We start from the raw sequence: 18080 nt of genomic DNA on the forward strand, positions 1-18080 counted from the left end.
TTATTATTTATTAGTATTATTATTATTAATATTATTGTTATTGTCAGTATTATTTCCCTCTCAAATCTCAATTCAATTGATTTTTATGCAATATATTATAAAATAGTTAAGTCAATTAAATGTGAAGTATTAGATAAAATATACCATATAATATTTATAAAAAAAAATTAAATGCTTTTTATTGTTATAATTAAATAAAATTTTATTGTTATGTCGTTCGACGTTCAATACAAAACTAATCTTATTGAGAAATTAGATATATACAATTTTAAGGATATATAAACGTGTAATATTAAAATAAGAAAGAGTTTTCAAATATAATATTTTAATTTTTAATAAAAAATAACTAAAACTACATTTCTATAATAAAAACAAAAAATAAAAAATAATAATATAAATAAATAAAAATATGTGTTGGTAGTAGAATTTTATGTGTATAGAATCATCACCACCAGATTTGCTTTGACGAAAGTAATATAAAAAGAAAAGGAGTTGAGAAATGTACAGAAGAAATTGACCAACTTCCAACCGAAAACTACCTTCCATCTGTGGCCATTGAAGAAGCCTTGTTGCAGAAAAAAGTTAGGTAATGCTTCGAACAACATCTTCTCTGAATCATCGTCTTTCTTTACTAATATTTTAACTTATACGACCCATAATTTCTACAACAAGATCATCACCTTCCTTCAAATTCCAGGTTCGTTGTATTTCTTCAATCCGATTCTGGTAATCAGGTTCCTCGTTTGTTTCGGAATTGGTGAATTCGAATTAAACATCTTAGTAATTGAGATTAAGAATTAGTTGCTTTCGTTGACTAGGTCAGTTGACGCGTTTATGAAATGTGTTGATTCGGAGTTGAATTAAGTCTCGGTTATCGTAAATCTATGCTTTTAGGGTTTCCAATTTGCTGTTTGTATAAGCACAAATGTCAAATTTTGTTGAATTGTCAAAGGGCTTACTTCTATCATGCTTCCATTACAGTGTTTTTTCCTCACCTCCCGCTTCTGAAATGTCGAGCTTGGAAGAACCCCTTGGTTTGGACAAATTGCCAAGCCTAAGCACCATTGATCTTTCAAGAAGGTTTTCATCCAAACGTTGCAGCACTAGTGTAGAGGAGTCTGGATTCGGATGTTGCTGGATTGAAGGAAAGAATTGGGGATCATCCAATAGCTACAAGTATGTTTCCTTTCAAAAAATTACATTTTTTATGGAATTGAGTTTGCTAAAAGAAGCATATAGAAATGACTTCCCATGTTGTTCTTTCATCTTCATGAATGCATCTGATAGACTGATACGAATCTGCTCACATTCTCAGGGAAGATTTGAAAGAATACAGGAGAGAAGCTTTCATTTGGAGACACCATACAAGAGAGATCACACACAATGATATCATCTGGGAAACCGAAGGAAGGAACCATGAAACAAATGGAAATCGGTCTCATTCACGACATATGTCAAATCTTCAACATATCTCAATCTCCAATGATACAACCCCAAGGGACATGACAAATAAGGTGATTTCTTTGAACCTAAATATTAAAACACATATTCAAATCAAGATTTGAGTTATATAAAGTATACACTAATCTTTTTATTGTTATAACATCAGATTTTTAGGGGCATGCCAAAATATGTAAAGATAGTGGAAGTTGGTCCAAGGGATGGGTTACAAAATGAGAAGAATCTGGTACCTACATCGGTGAAGATAGAACTAATTCATAGGCTTCTTTCTTGTGGATTATCTGTTGTTGAGGCCACAAGCTTTGTTTCCCCCAAATGGGTACCTCAGGTATTGTTTCTTTTTCCAATTATGATGCATATATATATATATATATATATATATATATATATATATATATATATATATATATATATATATATATATATATATAACTTTTAGAAAGTTATTACTATGTGTATCTACTTACAAGTTACAATCATGGAATTATAAAGCTGGCAGATGCGAGGGAGGTTGTTGAAGCAGTTAAACACTTGGAAGGTGCAAGATTGCCAGTATTGACACCAAATTTAAAAGTGTGTTATTCATCCATACTTAAAAAAAAAAAATTATATATATTCTTCACTTGTGAGAATTTATTAAATATTTATTGTTGGTTTTGATCAGGGCTTTGAAGCTGCTATTGCAGCTGGAGCAAAGGAAATTGCGGTTTTTGCTTCAGCTTCTGAATCCTTCTCAAAAGCAAACATTAATTGTACTATTGAAGAAAGTCTTATTCGTTACCGCGATGTTATTCATACTGCAACAAAGCTCTCGATTCCTGTTCGTGGGTATGAACTAATTCCTTTTGTTCATGCTCCCTGCTGAACCGGGCCGAAAAGTCTGGCCCGATTCAGACCGGACCGGTCCAAGTGCTTGGACCAGTCCGGGCTTGAAAGATCAGACATTCAACATTCAGACCAACTAGTCCGGTCTGATCTGATCGATTTTTTATAAACAGGTACGTGTCATGTGTGATCGGGTGTCCAGTTGAAGGTGCAGTAAGCCCGTCAAAAGTTGCATATGTCGCGAAAAAACTTCATGACATGGGTTGCTCGGAAATCTCACTTGGTGATACAATTGGGATCGGTACACCAGGTTAGTGACTTTGACTATGAATGTGACTGCTGCAGACTGCATCATGTACTTATGGTTATTATAAAATAGTTTCACTACTTTTGTGACTTGTATAATCTTTACCTAATTTGTATCCGCTCTTATAGGAACTGTGATCCCTATGCTTGAAGCGGTCATGGAGGTTGTCCCGATTGAGAAGCTTGCGGTTCACTTTCACGACACTTATGGCCAATCTCTTCCAAACATTTTAGTATCCCTCCAAGTAAGCCAACAACTTACTCCCTATGCAATGAAACGTAACAAAGAATTGCAATAATGACAAATCTTTCTTACATATTTCACGATTCTAATTAAATTACAATTTTATTTTAATAAAGCTATATATATATATATATATATATATATATATATATATATATATATATATATATATTTGTTATAATCTTATTTGGGTTTTTATGAGCTTTTTTTATGTTTAACTATTGTTTTGTAACTAATTATTATTACATATAATGTATAAAGTATACTTAAAAGGGAAATCCCCGACAAAGTCTCAATATTTTAGGTCGTTTTACGGTTTAATCCTAACATTTATATTTGAACAAAAAAGTCCCGATTATCTAATTTTATACGATAATTTGTCATTTTCTATTGAAAAAAAATGATTGTTTCGTTAATTTTGGCAAAATATAGACTAATCGGGGACTTTTCTATTCAAAAAATAAAAGTTGGGATTAAACCGCAAACTGGACCAAAATATTAGGACTTTATTGGAGATTTCCCTATTTGAAACTATACATGGATTTTGCATATAATATAGAAAGGGACATTGCATCAATGACTAGCACGTACTTTACTCTACTGACATTTTTTTGATCATCCTCATTCTATATTTTCGTCATTCCATTCCATCCAACCAAACAGACGTGTTTTAAGTTTTAACATTTTTAATGGATAACAGATGGGAATAAGCATAGTGGATTCCTCCGTAGCTGGATTAGGAGGGTGCCCATATGCCAAGGGAGCTTCGGGGAATGTTGCCACAGAAGATGTGGTGTATATGCTTAATGGCCTTGGAATAAAAACAAATGTTGATTTAACAAAGCTTTTGCAAACCGGGGAGTTCATTTGCAAGAATTTGGGCCGCCCCTCGGGATCAAAAGTTGCAGTCGCGGCTAAAATATAAAATTATCACGCCATTATGTGGTAATATATATTGGAATAATTATAAAGAAATGTACGAATCTAGTTCCCTTTGATATGAAGTCATGTATATGACATTGCTAGTGGTAAGATGCTTGTTGCCACTAGATATATTTATTTTTGGTTGTTTCTACCGTACAAGTTTCATTTATAGTTATTTTTAATTAGTAAAAGCTTTAAAAGATATAGACAAAATTGTAAAAATGGTCCCTATAGTTTGTCAATTTATTTGGGTAAGGTCCAAAAAAAGTTTTTCAGCAAAAAATGTCCCCATTTGGTGGTTTGTTGTGGTTTTGGTCCCTACTTCGTTATGTTTAACTACATGGCTGTTAAGTTTTGGCAAATGACGGATTTACCCCAGGAATCATTTCTACAGTTTTATCTTTTTACCAAACTACAATGACTAAGTATGCAATTTTTCTTTTTCATTTTATTGAATTGTTGTATTTTAATTCTTTTAATTAATTTTTTTAACTTCTTTCTTATTTTATTATTTTTTATTGGATTAAAATATATTAATAAATATTGTTTTTAATATATTATATTTATATATTAAAAAATGTTACTTCATTTGATTATTAATTTTTTTAATTTCTTCTTTATTGGATTAATTTTTTTTATTGGATAATTTGGGGGCTCTAAGCGAACCAGATATAGAAGATTCGGATGCATTGTGATGAGGTTGGCCTGGGTGGCCATTGGCGGCATTAGGTGTAACAAGTTGGTGGGTTTCCGTCAAACAATCGATGAAGATGATTGGCGGTTGTCCCGCTGATTTTCGACGATGAGACGCGATCCATTTACGTATTCTGGCGACTTTGTGGTGGAACAAATAAAATTAAAAAAATATATATTATACATTATAAATTATTAATCCAATAAAATGATATTTATTGTATATAATAATAATAAATTAAAAATAATAATCCAATAAAAAGAATTAACGTAATAAAAAAACAAAAAAACAATTAAAAGGAATTAATAATATAATAAAGTAATATTAGTTAATAGAAAAATATTATATATTAACAAAATATTTATTAATATATAATAATCCAATAAAAAAGAATTAATCCAATAAAGAAGAAATAAAAAAAATTAAAAATATAATAAAACAATATTTATTTTGATATAAATAAAATATAATAAAATTAATATTTATTAATATATAATAATCCAATGAAAAAGAATTAATCCAATAAAAAAGAAATTAATTAAAAAAATTAATAATATAATAAACTAATATTTATTAATATATAAATATAATATATTAAAGAAATATTTGTTAATATATAATAATCCTGAAAGAAATTAAAAAAATTAATTAAAAGAATTAATGTACAATAATTCAATAAAATGAAAAAGAAAAATTGCAGAAATGGTCGTTGTAGTTATGTAAAAAAAATAAAACTGAGGAAATGATCCCTAGGGGTAAATGCGTCATTTTCAAAAACTTAACAGCCAAGCTGTTAAACTTAACGAGGTAGAGACAAAAATCACAACAAAACCACCAAATAGGGACATTTTTTACTAATAAACTTTTTTTTTAGACCTTATCCAAAGAAATTGACAAACCACAACCACACCAGTTTTGCAATTTTGTCAAAAAGTAAAATGTGATAAATTAAGGGCAATATGGTAATTTCAACAATCAGTTGTGTCAAATCCTATCTTTAACAAGCACTACACAAGCGAGCTACTTGGGATCATTTACACCAAGCTGAACTACTTGGGATCATTTTCAACTATACTTAATGCATATATTTATTTTTAGCATAATATTTAACTACTATTTTTATATGGAAATTAAGTAATCTAACAATAATTTAATGTGTATTTGAAGAAAATAACAAAATGTTTTTTTAGCAAAATTAACCATTTGGTCCAAAACGGGCATTCCTGGCCAAGAAAACAAATTTTTTGACAAAAAAATACATTTCAGACTGAATTTCGAACCAACAATCTGGGTTTCGGACTGAAATTTCGGAGAAAGAAAAAACGTCGGAATTTCAAAAACATGTCTGAAATCCGATTAACAATTCTAGAGTTTCAAAAAAAACTTTACTTAAATCTAACAAAAAGTTAAACAAACATAGTAATATGAACTATATACAATATTAGTGCATAAAATCAAACATTTTATTGAAAACGGTGACATTAAATACTTCCACTGGCGAGAAAGTTTCATCATAGTTCGTATAACCTTTTGCAATCAGTCGAACTTTGAATGTGTACAATCTCACACATGTCAATCTTCTTCTAAAAGACTGTGACAACATTCTTCTAGAAGGTTGTGACATCCGTCAAACTCAGGTTATTACCCAACGTGAACATCACAACTTTCATGTGTAGACGTAACTTAGTTTAGATTCTATTATAGAATTAAGCCGCGACACAGTAGATATCTCGAAACAATTTAAAAACAACTTAGGACATACTTAGCAAATCATATGGATATGTGGATGACTGAACTATATTATAAAATGCCAAAAATCAAATCTCATAACTAGTTATAACATATAGTCAATCAAATTGCAAATTTAGGATAAAAGAAAAGACTACTTGGAATACTTAATCAAATTAATTAAGTATTTAACTACTTCATTAATTAGATAAACTTAATGTGTTCTAATTGTAATATGATCAAATTATACACATATTATAAGAACTAAAATTATTAATTAAATACATGATTCATGATTCAGTAACTACATAAATAAAATACTTATATCTTATAAACTTTATAAACTTCCCCAAGGGAATCTCTTCCAAATATGTAGCCAAGCACATTCAATTACTTCTCCTGCTTGGCTAGCTTAAAGTCAACAACAATCTCATCTTTTTCTCCCTTGGTGTAAATTCCCAAGTGCAGTTTTGCATGCCAAAAAGAGAGAAGAAAGTGACGTTAGATCCAAGATATTTGGGAGAGATTTAGCCACTTCATTTTTCATAAGCATATCTACATTTATGGAGTTTTGTGGCCCATTTTGGTGAAGTATATCCCCAAAGATATGGCGAAAGAGATAGGATATCCAGAGAGACATAATTTCACTTTCTCTCTTCATTCTCTCTAGAAACAACAATTATTCTCTCTAGAAATCCTCTCTATTTCCAACCACTTTTCTGCCATAAAGCCACAAGATTTATGATGTTCTTGGGTGTTCTTGAAGCCACAAATCAAGCTAAGGTAATGGAACACAAACTCCTATGATCTCTACACAAGTTTCTAGTCATTTTCTCTTACATTTTCGATTTCTAGGGCATGTTCTTGCTAGGAATCTTTGTTTTGATGTTTGTAGATCACCACAAAAAACATGATGCATGTTCTGGAAATGGTGGTGATCCATAATGAAACCAAAGTCAAGAGCAAAGGTAAGCACATATAAGCCTTATCTAGCATCAAAAATTGATTTTTCAAACGTTGTTTCTCATTTAGCTTTGTTGCATGCAAGTTGTAATGGTTAGAAACAAGTTTTTTATACAAAATATTTTCAATATAATGTTGTTTTATCTCAAAATAAGCAAAAGAAGCCTAAACCATTTGATAAAACAAGATTTTGAACCATGTTTCCATGAGTTCTACTTTTCAACATTCTGGCAGATTTCAACCTTCGACTTTGAACAAACATATCTCACTCATTTCATAATCAAAACTTGTGAACTTTTTTTTGAAATATAGTTTTATGGGTTAGATTTCGAACCCAATTTCTCTAACTAAAACTGTTGAGTTTTCGACCACCAAAAAGTGCATACAAAATTATTACTCCAACAACACTATAACATCTTGATTATCAGGTATTCCCCTTTTGACCCTTGGATTGTGAATTGTTTGCAAAGTTAGTCCCCTAATGGCATTTTCGTAATTTTTGGCCATGCACATATACGCTGTGCATACGTTGAGTATGTAGGGCATACGTACCCATGGTGCAAACCCTAATTTTTAGGGTTTGGACCTATTTAAACATCTTTATGGCCTCACAGTCTCTTTTAACTCCAACCTCCTTCCTCATTTCGAAAACCTAAAGAGTGTGAGTTCATTTTGAAGCTTGAAGAGTCTTTTGGTGCCATTTTGGAGCTTTTGGAGGTGAAGGGAGAACCTTGAAGTTGTGGTGCTTCACTCAAGACTTTGGATCCAACAACTAATCTCCCTTGTGCATCTTCTGGAGGTATAAAGCTCCAACCTTGATGAATGTTTCATTAAGATCTTGTTCTAGCTTAAAGTTGGTAGCTTTTTGTGCCAAATCTCGATCCTTGTGAGCATGGAATACTCTAAGATATTTGAGTTGTCCTTTTAGAGGTTTTAGGGTGTGTTAAGTCATAAAAATGTGATCTTGGGCATTAGTTTTTTTCCATGCATGATCTAGGTTGTCTTAATGGGTTAAGAAGTGAGGGTTTTTGGTTTTGGGAACTTAATAGCCATGCAAGATCATAAAGTTGGAAACTCTATGATTGAGGACATCTTTTTAGGGCTAGATCTGGATTTTAGACGAAAGAGCTTAAGGATTAAGCTCTTAATGGAAAGAATGGGTGGCAGGCGCATACGCTGGGCTTACTAAAGGGTATGTTGTGTGTACGTGGTCAACCCTTCGATGTTGGTAAAATGCATAGTACGCCTCGCGTACTTGTTGAGTATGCCCAACGTACTCGCCGAGTTAACCCGGTTGACTTTGACATTGAATTTGACCAGGAGTTGACCAAGTTTGACCTAAGGGGTATTTTGGGTATTTTGAGATGTAGTCTAAGTTTGGGTCACTATTATTCGTGAAGGTGACCGGTAGAGTTGATTTTGGGAGCAACGTTTTGTTCAGGTTCTCACCCGATTGTGAGGTAAGTTTTCTCACTATATCCATGGGTCGAAGGCACCAATGCCGGCCCATTATTGTATTATTTAGAGTGATAGTTGTTATGTGGCTTATATATGTGTATGCTAGGTTGAAATATACCCCAGGGCGAGGCCCAATATCGTATGTTCGGGTTGAAATAGCCCCAGGGTGGGGCCCACCATTTTTTGATTGGGTTGAAAGATACCGCAGGGCGATGCCCCAGGGCGGGGCCCATATATGTTGATCGAGTTGAAATACACCCGAGGGCAGGGCCCATATATGTATATTGGGTTGCATTATACCCCATGGTTAAGCCCAGTTGTATGTTTGGTATGTGGTACTTTGGGGAACTCACTAAGCTTTGTGCTTACAGTTTATGTTTATGGTTTCAAGTACTTCTGGTTTGAAAGGGAAGGGCCCGGCGTGATGGCACAACATCCTCCCCTCATGATTTCCACATTTTGAATAATTGTACTCTGATGTTTTGAATATCATATTTGATGATGGTTTTGTTGGATTAATGTCTAAGTCCATAACTATAATTGGTAAGACTTGACCCGACCCGGCATGGTCCATTTGGGTTGCATGGCATCATGCATTTGGATAGAATATAATGAGAGAAATAACACTTAAGGTTGGTTAATATATTCTAAGTTCTAATATATATTAATAAGGTTATTTAATTAGTATTGATCAAGAATTAATTTGGAATTAATTAAGTGATCAAAAGGAGACTAATTAAATATATGGGTTGATTGTGTAAATCATTCATTCTTATATATGTGGGCTTGTGATCCAAGATTCCTTATGTTGGACTAAGTCCATGGGGTGACCCATGGATACTCCATGGAGGTTAAAATCCATGGAGCATAAGGAATGGGTAAAGTTATGAGTTACATGGTGTAACCCTAATAGCCACCATATAAAAGAATCCCATGGCTCAAGAAATCGGGCACTAAGGTGTGAGTGTGAGGGCTAGACGATTTCAAGGAGTGTTCAAGTTTCTCTCAAGTTATTCCAAGTGTATTTGGTGTTGTGTGAACCATTTGAGGTGTCACACTTGGGGCACTAGGCACTCAAGCTTCATGAAGACATTCTACATCAAAGAGGTATGTATTCTATCTTGTTATATTTATTATTTTGTATGCTAGATTAGGATAATACCTTGGATGTTCATAATTGTATGTATAATAGAGAAAACATAGATCCAAGGTATTTAGGGTTGCATGTACACTTAGGAGTGTTAGAATGCTCATAACCCAACAGTGGTATCAGAGCCTAGGCTTGTTTTCTTGTTATACTTGCAAAAGTAGCTGAAAAATCGAGTTGGATGCATATATTCGATTGTTTTGGCTGGAATTGGACTAGGAACATTACCCTAAGATGTTTTTGTAAACTTGTTTTTGACGTGGTAATGTTCATGCTAATCCAATTTCTAAGATAATTGTCATAATTTCAAGATTTGTATTAGTTTGTATGTTCATGCTAATTTCTTGAAGATTGATGATTTGAATTATCTTGTTCTTGTGAGGTTCTTAGATTAATGGAAAAGTTGTGTGAAATAGTTGTTTTCAATCCATTTTAATCTAAGAGTTGATTCCAAAGTGTGTTTTTGTAACTTGTCCTCAAGTTATATGAAAAGTCACATTTAAGAATCATAAAACTCATAAAAGTTGGCAAAGGTTACAAAATGAAGAGTCTAGTTCTAATTAAATGGTTTTATGACTCCATAACTTGTCCTCAAGTTATGGAGGTTCAAGAGTCTCTTCATTAAATTAAAAAAAAGTGTAACCTTAATTAGTTCCATAAGTTACAATAAAAAAAAGTTATTTTTTTTATTAATTAGTTTAAAGTCTTCCATAACTTGTCCTCAAGTTATGGAACTTGAAGAGTTTTTTTTTTTTAATTAAAACTACTTTAAACTCATAAGTTATGGAATTAATTAGTTTTGAATAGTTTCAAAACTTGCCCTCAAGTTTTGGAATTTGAAAAGTTTTCACTTATGAATACTTTAATTCCAAGTTAGCCCTTAGAATTTTAAAAGTTAAAATTCAACCCTTATACTTTATAATATTATAAGTTAATAATATTTATATATATGTATAAGAGTAAAGTCAGTCTTACCGTTAGTAGGCCTCATTCACGAAGCCGGTCTATAAGGGGGGTATAAGGTTACTGCCTATAAAATGGCAGTTTAATGGGTGTCCACTCTCACCCACCGCTTCCTTGACTGGTGGAGGGTCGTTAGCCGAACGGGTAGGACAAGGACTATAATTCTCCTTTCATTAAAAGTATTAATGATAAATACTAAGTAACTAAACTCTTATTAATACCCAATCTTAGTTACTTAGGAAAATGTGAATTTGGTGCTAACCCATGAAATTACACTTTGCACTTTGCTTAAGTCGTTAGTGGAGCGTGTGTGGTTAACCGGCACACTAACCTGGACTTAACAAGGTAGGTAAAGGGTAACTTAATATTTATCATAGTATCGGTGGAGCGTGTGTGGTTAACCGACACACTGATTAAGGGGTAAATATTAAGGGTACCAAGTATATTTGCATGGTTATTCACACCTTGTTTTGTGATCCTCGGCATCCCAGTCACAAAACCTGAAGGGCACACTCGAGATTGAAACATGCCTTTGAACAGTTCAATGAATCTCAAAGATCTAGGACTTTCAAATCCAATTAAAACCTAATAAATTATTTCGTTTTTCATGGTGGAAATTGGTGAATCGTCATTCACCTACCTTCAAATATTTTATAGCTTGGATTACGACATCCCTCTTCTAAGTTATAAAATAGTTTGTTGGGTCCTAGCCTTAATATTTCATATTGGGTGTCATATTAAGGACTTTAAATCAACTATCTTGAATATCTCCCAAAAAGATGTCTGGTCTAGACATTTATGATCTTCCCAAATCTCTTGAAACAAGCTTTCCTAAATGAAGATGATGTCCCATGGATATCATACTTCTTTCACCTCCTCCAATTATTCTCCCTAACCCACAAGTTCCTAAAAAGTTTAAGGTCACTCAAGCCCTATTGGCAAGGCAAGGTTTAGGTGTGATCACATCTTGGAGATGTAGTCACATATTGACAAGCCGGGAGAGTTGGGTGTCAAAGTCTTGAGAAAGTTGGTGGCTCAACTACTTTCTAAGTCACATAGTGAGTTCTTTTGCGAATCCTATGAAATAGACTAAGACAAGACCCTTAATGATCTTATCTATTTGCTAAGATCAACTTCCTAAAACGCTATGGACATTGACAATGATGACATTGGATATCCAGTAAAGCTCTCTCTTCCCAATGGAAAGGGATCGGCCATAGTCAACTCGGTTGACCTAATGGTAAAGAGAGAGGCGAAGTCTGAGATAGTCCCATTATCAAGGGTCCATAGGTAACTATTGCCAAAGGAAGGGGCATTGGTTACGAAGCTGCCAAATTTACCTAAGGATGTTAAAGTCAATAAGTTTGGCTCTACTTCAGGTAAAGTCCATTGTCTAACTCTATTAAGTACATGCTGATTCTGATCGCGAAGATGGATTTCAATCGCATGGTTCGGTGATCAGAATTTTGGGCTATTACTTAAGAGTTATGATATTTATATTGCTTAGGAATAGATAACAACAAGGTTTTCATATGGATTGTAAGGATAAGTTTTTCCGCAAAGTTTTAAAATAAAAGAAAAAGGTTTTGATTTTATTTATTTTAAGTATCCTTACAATGGCATTTGTGAAAAGTTGTTGCTTATAAGATTCCATTGATAGCAATATTGGAAAAATGGATTTGATTCTTTCGGTTGTGGTAATGTCTAATATTACCAAATAAGGAAAGATTCTCATCACCCAAGGTTCAATTGGACCGAAACTTGGAATCATGCAAGTTGTATAGTATGATGAATGAGAACTTTCAGCTTGGAAAATTAAGACTAATTCCTTATGTGAATAAGGAAAGGACTAAGGGATCGAGTACACATTCTTGTGCACTGGTCAAGTCCACCACAAAAGATCAAGAAGACTATTCAAGTTCAGTAAATATGGTTATACTTATAAGTTTAAGTATAAGTCTGTAGCATTGGAGAAGTTTCAATGTGAGACAGAACGAATAAGAAGAATCAAAGTATGGCAGAAAGATAAAAGTTTCTCAAATCTGAAAAGATGGGAGAGTACTTTAGTATCATGTTTATGATCATCTTAATGATTAAGATACCATATCACAATTGGTCCTCTAAAGTCATCTTAGTGCATTCTTATGAATAAGAAGAGGAGTCATGAATTGTTGAAATGGTTAAATAAAAAAGATGAGTCATACTTCGTTCCAAAACAATTCTTAGAGTCATACTCCAAGATTGTAACTTGAGTGACATATCTTAAAGAGGGTTTGTTAACACTAGTCAAATGTAAGAGTAAAAGGTTATCTACTCTTATACATTTGAAATTGGTAAGTTGTGATGTTTTGGATAAAACAGAGACCAACTTAGGCCAATTGTGTAAAGTGTTAGTCTTGATAAAGAATCCGCACTATCTCTTGAATATTTGACCAAGGGAGTCTTATATGTCAAGAGGACAGTGGGAGTCTTAAAGCTCTTGAAAGTTTCAAGACTTAATCAAGAATAAAACCTAAAGTCCTTCACTAGCACACGACTTGAGGTTTATAACCTATCGTGTTGACATATTCTGTGCCCATTCCAGTTAAATTTGGCTTTGCATAGGAGTTCTGAAAGTTCTCAATTGGTTGCATAACAACTTGGAAGCAATGGCAGGCCCTGTACTGCCAGGTGACAAGAAGTTAAGATTGTATAAGTTCAGTCCATATGAGTTTGGATTTGTCATTATCCTTGTCTTGTGACTATGGTTTTGACGATTCACATGGATAAGAACACATACACCATAAAATCTAAGGGTCATAAGGTTTCTCTCCGATTCATGAAAATGATGGTGAGGAAACACTTTCACTAAGTAGATTTTAGCTAAATAGCAATTGTGATATTTGCATTCTCAAAGTCGTTAGTGGAGCGTGTGTGGTTTACCGACACACTAACATGGACTTGTGAGAAGTAGCAAAGGTCTAAACAATTGAGACTATGATTACGACATCCCTTTTCATAGTTCTAAAATTGTTTAGACACACATGTGAGCTATCTAAGAGAGGTGTATGATTTTGATAAAGTTTTATCAAAACAATCTAGTATCAGAAATCTGAACTTTGGTAAGAAAGTCAGCTGATTTCTGAGTACATGTCAAAGCTAGTGGGAGCATAAGTGTTATGCTAATAATCATCATGTTAGTGGGAGCATGATAATTATGACAAAGGTTGCAAGTTAGCAATGTTAATTATAGAAAACAAAAGTTTCAATTCGTGAGGTTGCAGGGGTTGAAAAAGTTGTTTTGCTATAATTAAGGGAGAGGAAATTATACTTCATTTCAATTCTAAAAGCTTAGATTGAGATTTTAATCGTATTTAATCAAGGATATATATATATATATATATATATATATATATATATATATATATATATATATATGAATTTCATGTTGGAATGGCTCAACATAAGGAAATTCTATATATGGGTCCATTATTTGCGTTCTAAAATTCGATTATGATTACGGCATCCCTTTTCATAATCTGAATTTTGAGAACTTGGCAAATTGAAATGGAAATATTATAGCAAAAGACTGGTTTAGTCTTTATGTGAGACATCATGAATCGTGTCCCATATGCTTCGGATATAGGATCGATTACATGTGCTATATTCATCCCTTCTAAAATTTTCCAAATGCCTGGGGCATTATGAAGGGAAAAGGTCTAGAATTGGATATGACTAAAATGATTAAGCAATTGTCGAGGACAATCTAAGGTTTACCAAAGATTGGTTGCTCAAGGACAGTTGGAAGTATAATGTTAATTCTGGAAAGGACCATATTGACATAATCTGTAAGGAGGCAACTCTTGTTCAGAAGTGATAGTCAAAATGGAATATGGAAATGTTTCAAAGTTAGAAATTATTCAATCTGTGTAAGATTAGGAAACTTAATGAAAGAAGGATGTTTCCAAGGAGCTGATCTCCTTTGGAATGCTCTGTAATGATTGTTGTCAAGTCTTTCTGACTTTGTGCATAATCATTAAGAGGATCAATGCATATAAGTTTAGAATCTAACAGATTTCAGTAAATGGCATGAATTTGGAATTCTTGCATTTGCAGTAAGGATTTGGGACTGTGAAAAGAGGATCATTGGAGTGATGTTCAATTGATCTATTTTACAAAGTAAAGATCATAGACAAACATAGTATGCATACTTGGTGTATGGCATGACTAGTGTTTAGAAAACATAGTGTACATGCTTGGAGCATGGGACAACTATTGTTTTAAATTCAAGTATAAAGTTGATAAAACCAAAACAATGAATAATGAGTAATCAGTATGGTGATAAATAAAAGTGTTTATTTATATTCATAGGGTTTGATACCATATTTGATTCATTTATTCTTGTGTTTCACTTTGCATGTTTTGACTTCCAAAATAACTAAGTCGCTCTTCCTGAATGATTAAGTTATTTAAACCATCCATAGTCGGTCATATGTTGGAAGTAGATATGAATCAAGACTGTCATGGGTTGGTTTGTAGAGGTCCAAGTTGGTGGACAAAGTGGTGCTACAACACTCATGAGTGCTCATAAGTTCTGAGTATTGGATTCAACCCGCGCTCATTTGAATCACTTCATGGATTTTATCACGAGTAATCATGAGACGATAATATCTTATATTCTTCAAACCTAGAGATATGAGTTGTTACTATGAGTTGGTTATACATTGATTGCACGAAAACGCATTGGTAACTCGATGTTATAAAACGTGCCTTTGTGTATGATTCAACAAGTAGTAGAACAAGTCATATGAGTCGAAGTTTATCCATTCCTTTTACCTTCGGGATAAAAGCGATATCTGTGGGCCCCTCGATGATTTAAAGATGATACATGTGAGTGCTTGGCCAAGCCAGGACTGATTTGATTTGTTCAATCAGTCAGTCATCATGAATCGGAAATCGGGAAACAACAAATGGACAGAGAGAATGATTGATAATCCATGTCTCAGTCCATATGATATATAGAATGGAGGAATATATGATCCCTTATCTAATGGACAAGTCATTGACAAAGGTCAGAGTTCATCGACAAGGTCAGAGTTCGACAGAAGCTTTTGAGAGCTACGATTGCTGATCGGTTCCTGAAGTCATACGCAATAATAGTTTTAGACTTATCCAAGTGGGAGACTGTTGGATTAATGTCTAAGTCCATAACTATAATTGGTAAGACTTGACCCGACCCGGCATGGTCCATTTGGGTTGCATGGCATCATGCATTTGGATAGAATATAATGAGAGAAATAACACTTAAGGTTGGTTAATATATTATAAGTTCTAATATATATTAATAAGGTTATTTAATTAGTATTGATCAAGAATTAATTTGGAATTAATTAAGTGATCAAAAGGAGACTAATTAAATATATGGGTTGATTGTGTAAATCATTCATTCTTATATATGTGGGCTTGTGATCCAAGATTCCTTATGTTGGACTAAGTCCATGGGGTGACCCATGGATACTCCATGGAGGTTAAAATCCATGGAGCATAAGGAATGGGTAAAGTTATGAGTTACATGGTGTAACCCTAATAGCCACCATATAAAAGAATCCCATGGCTCAAGAAATCGGGCACTATGGTGTGAGTGTGAGGGCTAGACGATTTCAAGGAGTGTTCAAGTTTCTCTCAAGTTATTCCAAGTGTATTTGGTGTTGTGTGAACCATTTGAGGTGTCACACTTGGGGCACTAGGCACTCAAGCTTCATGAAGACATTCTACATCAAAGAGGTATGTATTCTATCTTGTTATATTTATTATTTTGTATGCTAGATTAGGATAATACCTTGGATGTTCATAATTGTATGTATAATAGAGAAAACATAGATCCAAGGTATTTAGGGTTGCATGTACACTTAGGAGTGTTAGAATGCTCATAACCCAACAGGTTTTTGGAGCAGTTAATGAATGAAATTGATAGTCTTTGAATGAAAATTTTTATCACTGTTTTCGGGTTGTTACAAGTTGGTATCAGAGCCTTGATTTGAGGGATTCGAGCACACTTTCGGTTGTGTCGGAACTCAAACTAAGGAATTTATATTATTTTTAAAAGAAAACAAAATTGAACTTCTAAAAATATTTTTACTAAGTAAAAAGGGGGTGCGATGTGTGCAATCAGCCGAGCTCAAGTAAGTCGTTCCTAAGGTACCCATACCTATGTATGGTGATTAGTATGCTTAATATAAAATCTGTAGAATAGGGCTAAGTATACCTTCAGGAATCATATGATAGAATTTCCTTATTTGTGTGATGCCTTATAGCCTAGGGGAATTCGATGTTATGTATTACTTGGAATTGATATCGGCTCAGTTAATTGCTAAGTGTATGATTTCAAAGATGTATACGACTAGGATCATATAGCCCTACAATGATTGATTTGGCCTAATTTCATGTTCCTTGTTTGGTTGTGGACTTAGGGTAGAGTCATCATTTGACAGTCTATGTGATTCCAATTGTGTAAAACTTGCATGCATAAGGCAACCAATGGTGTTGATTGAGGTTCTCAGTATTGCGAGCAGTGGGAGTTGAGGATTCCTAGGAAATTATAGGATATGTATGTTATTTAGCATAGGAATGGTGTGTAGTTCTAGTATGTAACTTAGAGGAATCAGGACGATTCTCGAGGAAGGTAAAAATAGGTGTGAAAAGTAGTATTGGGCCCGTACTACTGGAAGCACAGGATCTGTACCTGAGATGAGAACAGACCTGGAATTCTCATGAGTCATACGTTGATTGTTTATATTCTATGCTTTGCCAGACTATTGAGACTGTGGCGGAGATCACCACCAAGTTCTGAGAGAGGGCTCTGTTGGTTCAACAATACGTTGTAGATGAGGAGATGAAGAAGGTGAGATACCATGACATGTTGAGAGAGGATATCAGGGAGTTTGTGAGATTTTCAAGGTGCAAGACCCTGAATGATATGATTGAGAAGGCCCATGAGTGGGAGATTGAGTTGGAGCTTCGGATGAAGCGGAAGCCGGAGCAGGTGCAGTCAGCGGTGGGCTAGGCTAAGAGGCCCAAGGCTTTCGATTCACTAATAAAAGGCCAGCAGGGTCGGAGCCACTACAACAAGTACAACAAGTCGTATAGTGGGGTGTGTCGATTGACGGGTTCAGTATGTTTTAGTTGCGGTCAGTCGGGCCACATGAGTAGGGACTGCCCCAAGAGTGCTCTAAGTTGCTTTCATTACAATTATACCGACCATAAAAAGGTCGATTGTCCGAGATTGTTAAGGGGAGGAGTGGCAGTGCCTACGCCAACTACCTTGAGGATTACTGATGGCCATCAGGCCAAGGCGAAGGCACCTATGGTGAAGAGCAAGGCATTTCAGA

At 33.9% G+C, this 18080-nt stretch overlaps 1 protein-coding gene across 2 annotated transcripts; it reads left to right on the top strand.

Moving 5' to 3' along the window:
• Positions 1 to 442: 442 nt before the first annotated feature.
• LOC145167434 (uncharacterized) lies at positions 443 to 3919 on the top strand. 2 transcript variants are annotated; one of them, XM_079086643.1, is made up of 9 exons: positions 443 to 586; positions 982 to 1176; positions 1316 to 1514; positions 1610 to 1789; positions 1954 to 2034; positions 2126 to 2289; positions 2460 to 2596; positions 2722 to 2837; positions 3537 to 3919. In XM_079086643.1, exons 2-9 carry the CDS (start codon positions 1010 to 1012, stop codon positions 3759 to 3761), a joined length of 1269 nt encoding a protein of 422 aa, XP_078942769.1. In that variant the 5' UTR covers positions 443 to 586; positions 982 to 1009; the 3' UTR covers positions 3762 to 3919. The 2 variants fall into 2 exon arrangements, with proteins under 2 accessions (XP_078942769.1, XP_078942767.1); XM_079086641.1 differs by having other exon boundaries at positions 570 to 697.
• The last annotated feature ends 14161 nt before the right edge of the window (positions 3920 to 18080 follow it).

This window comes from Lactuca virosa, chromosome 3 (assembly GCF_052849685.1).
Source record: "Lactuca virosa cultivar CGN04683 chromosome 3, Lactuca_virosa_CGN04683_v6, whole genome shotgun sequence".
NCBI lineage: Eukaryota > Viridiplantae > Streptophyta > Magnoliopsida > Asterales > Asteraceae > Lactuca > Lactuca virosa.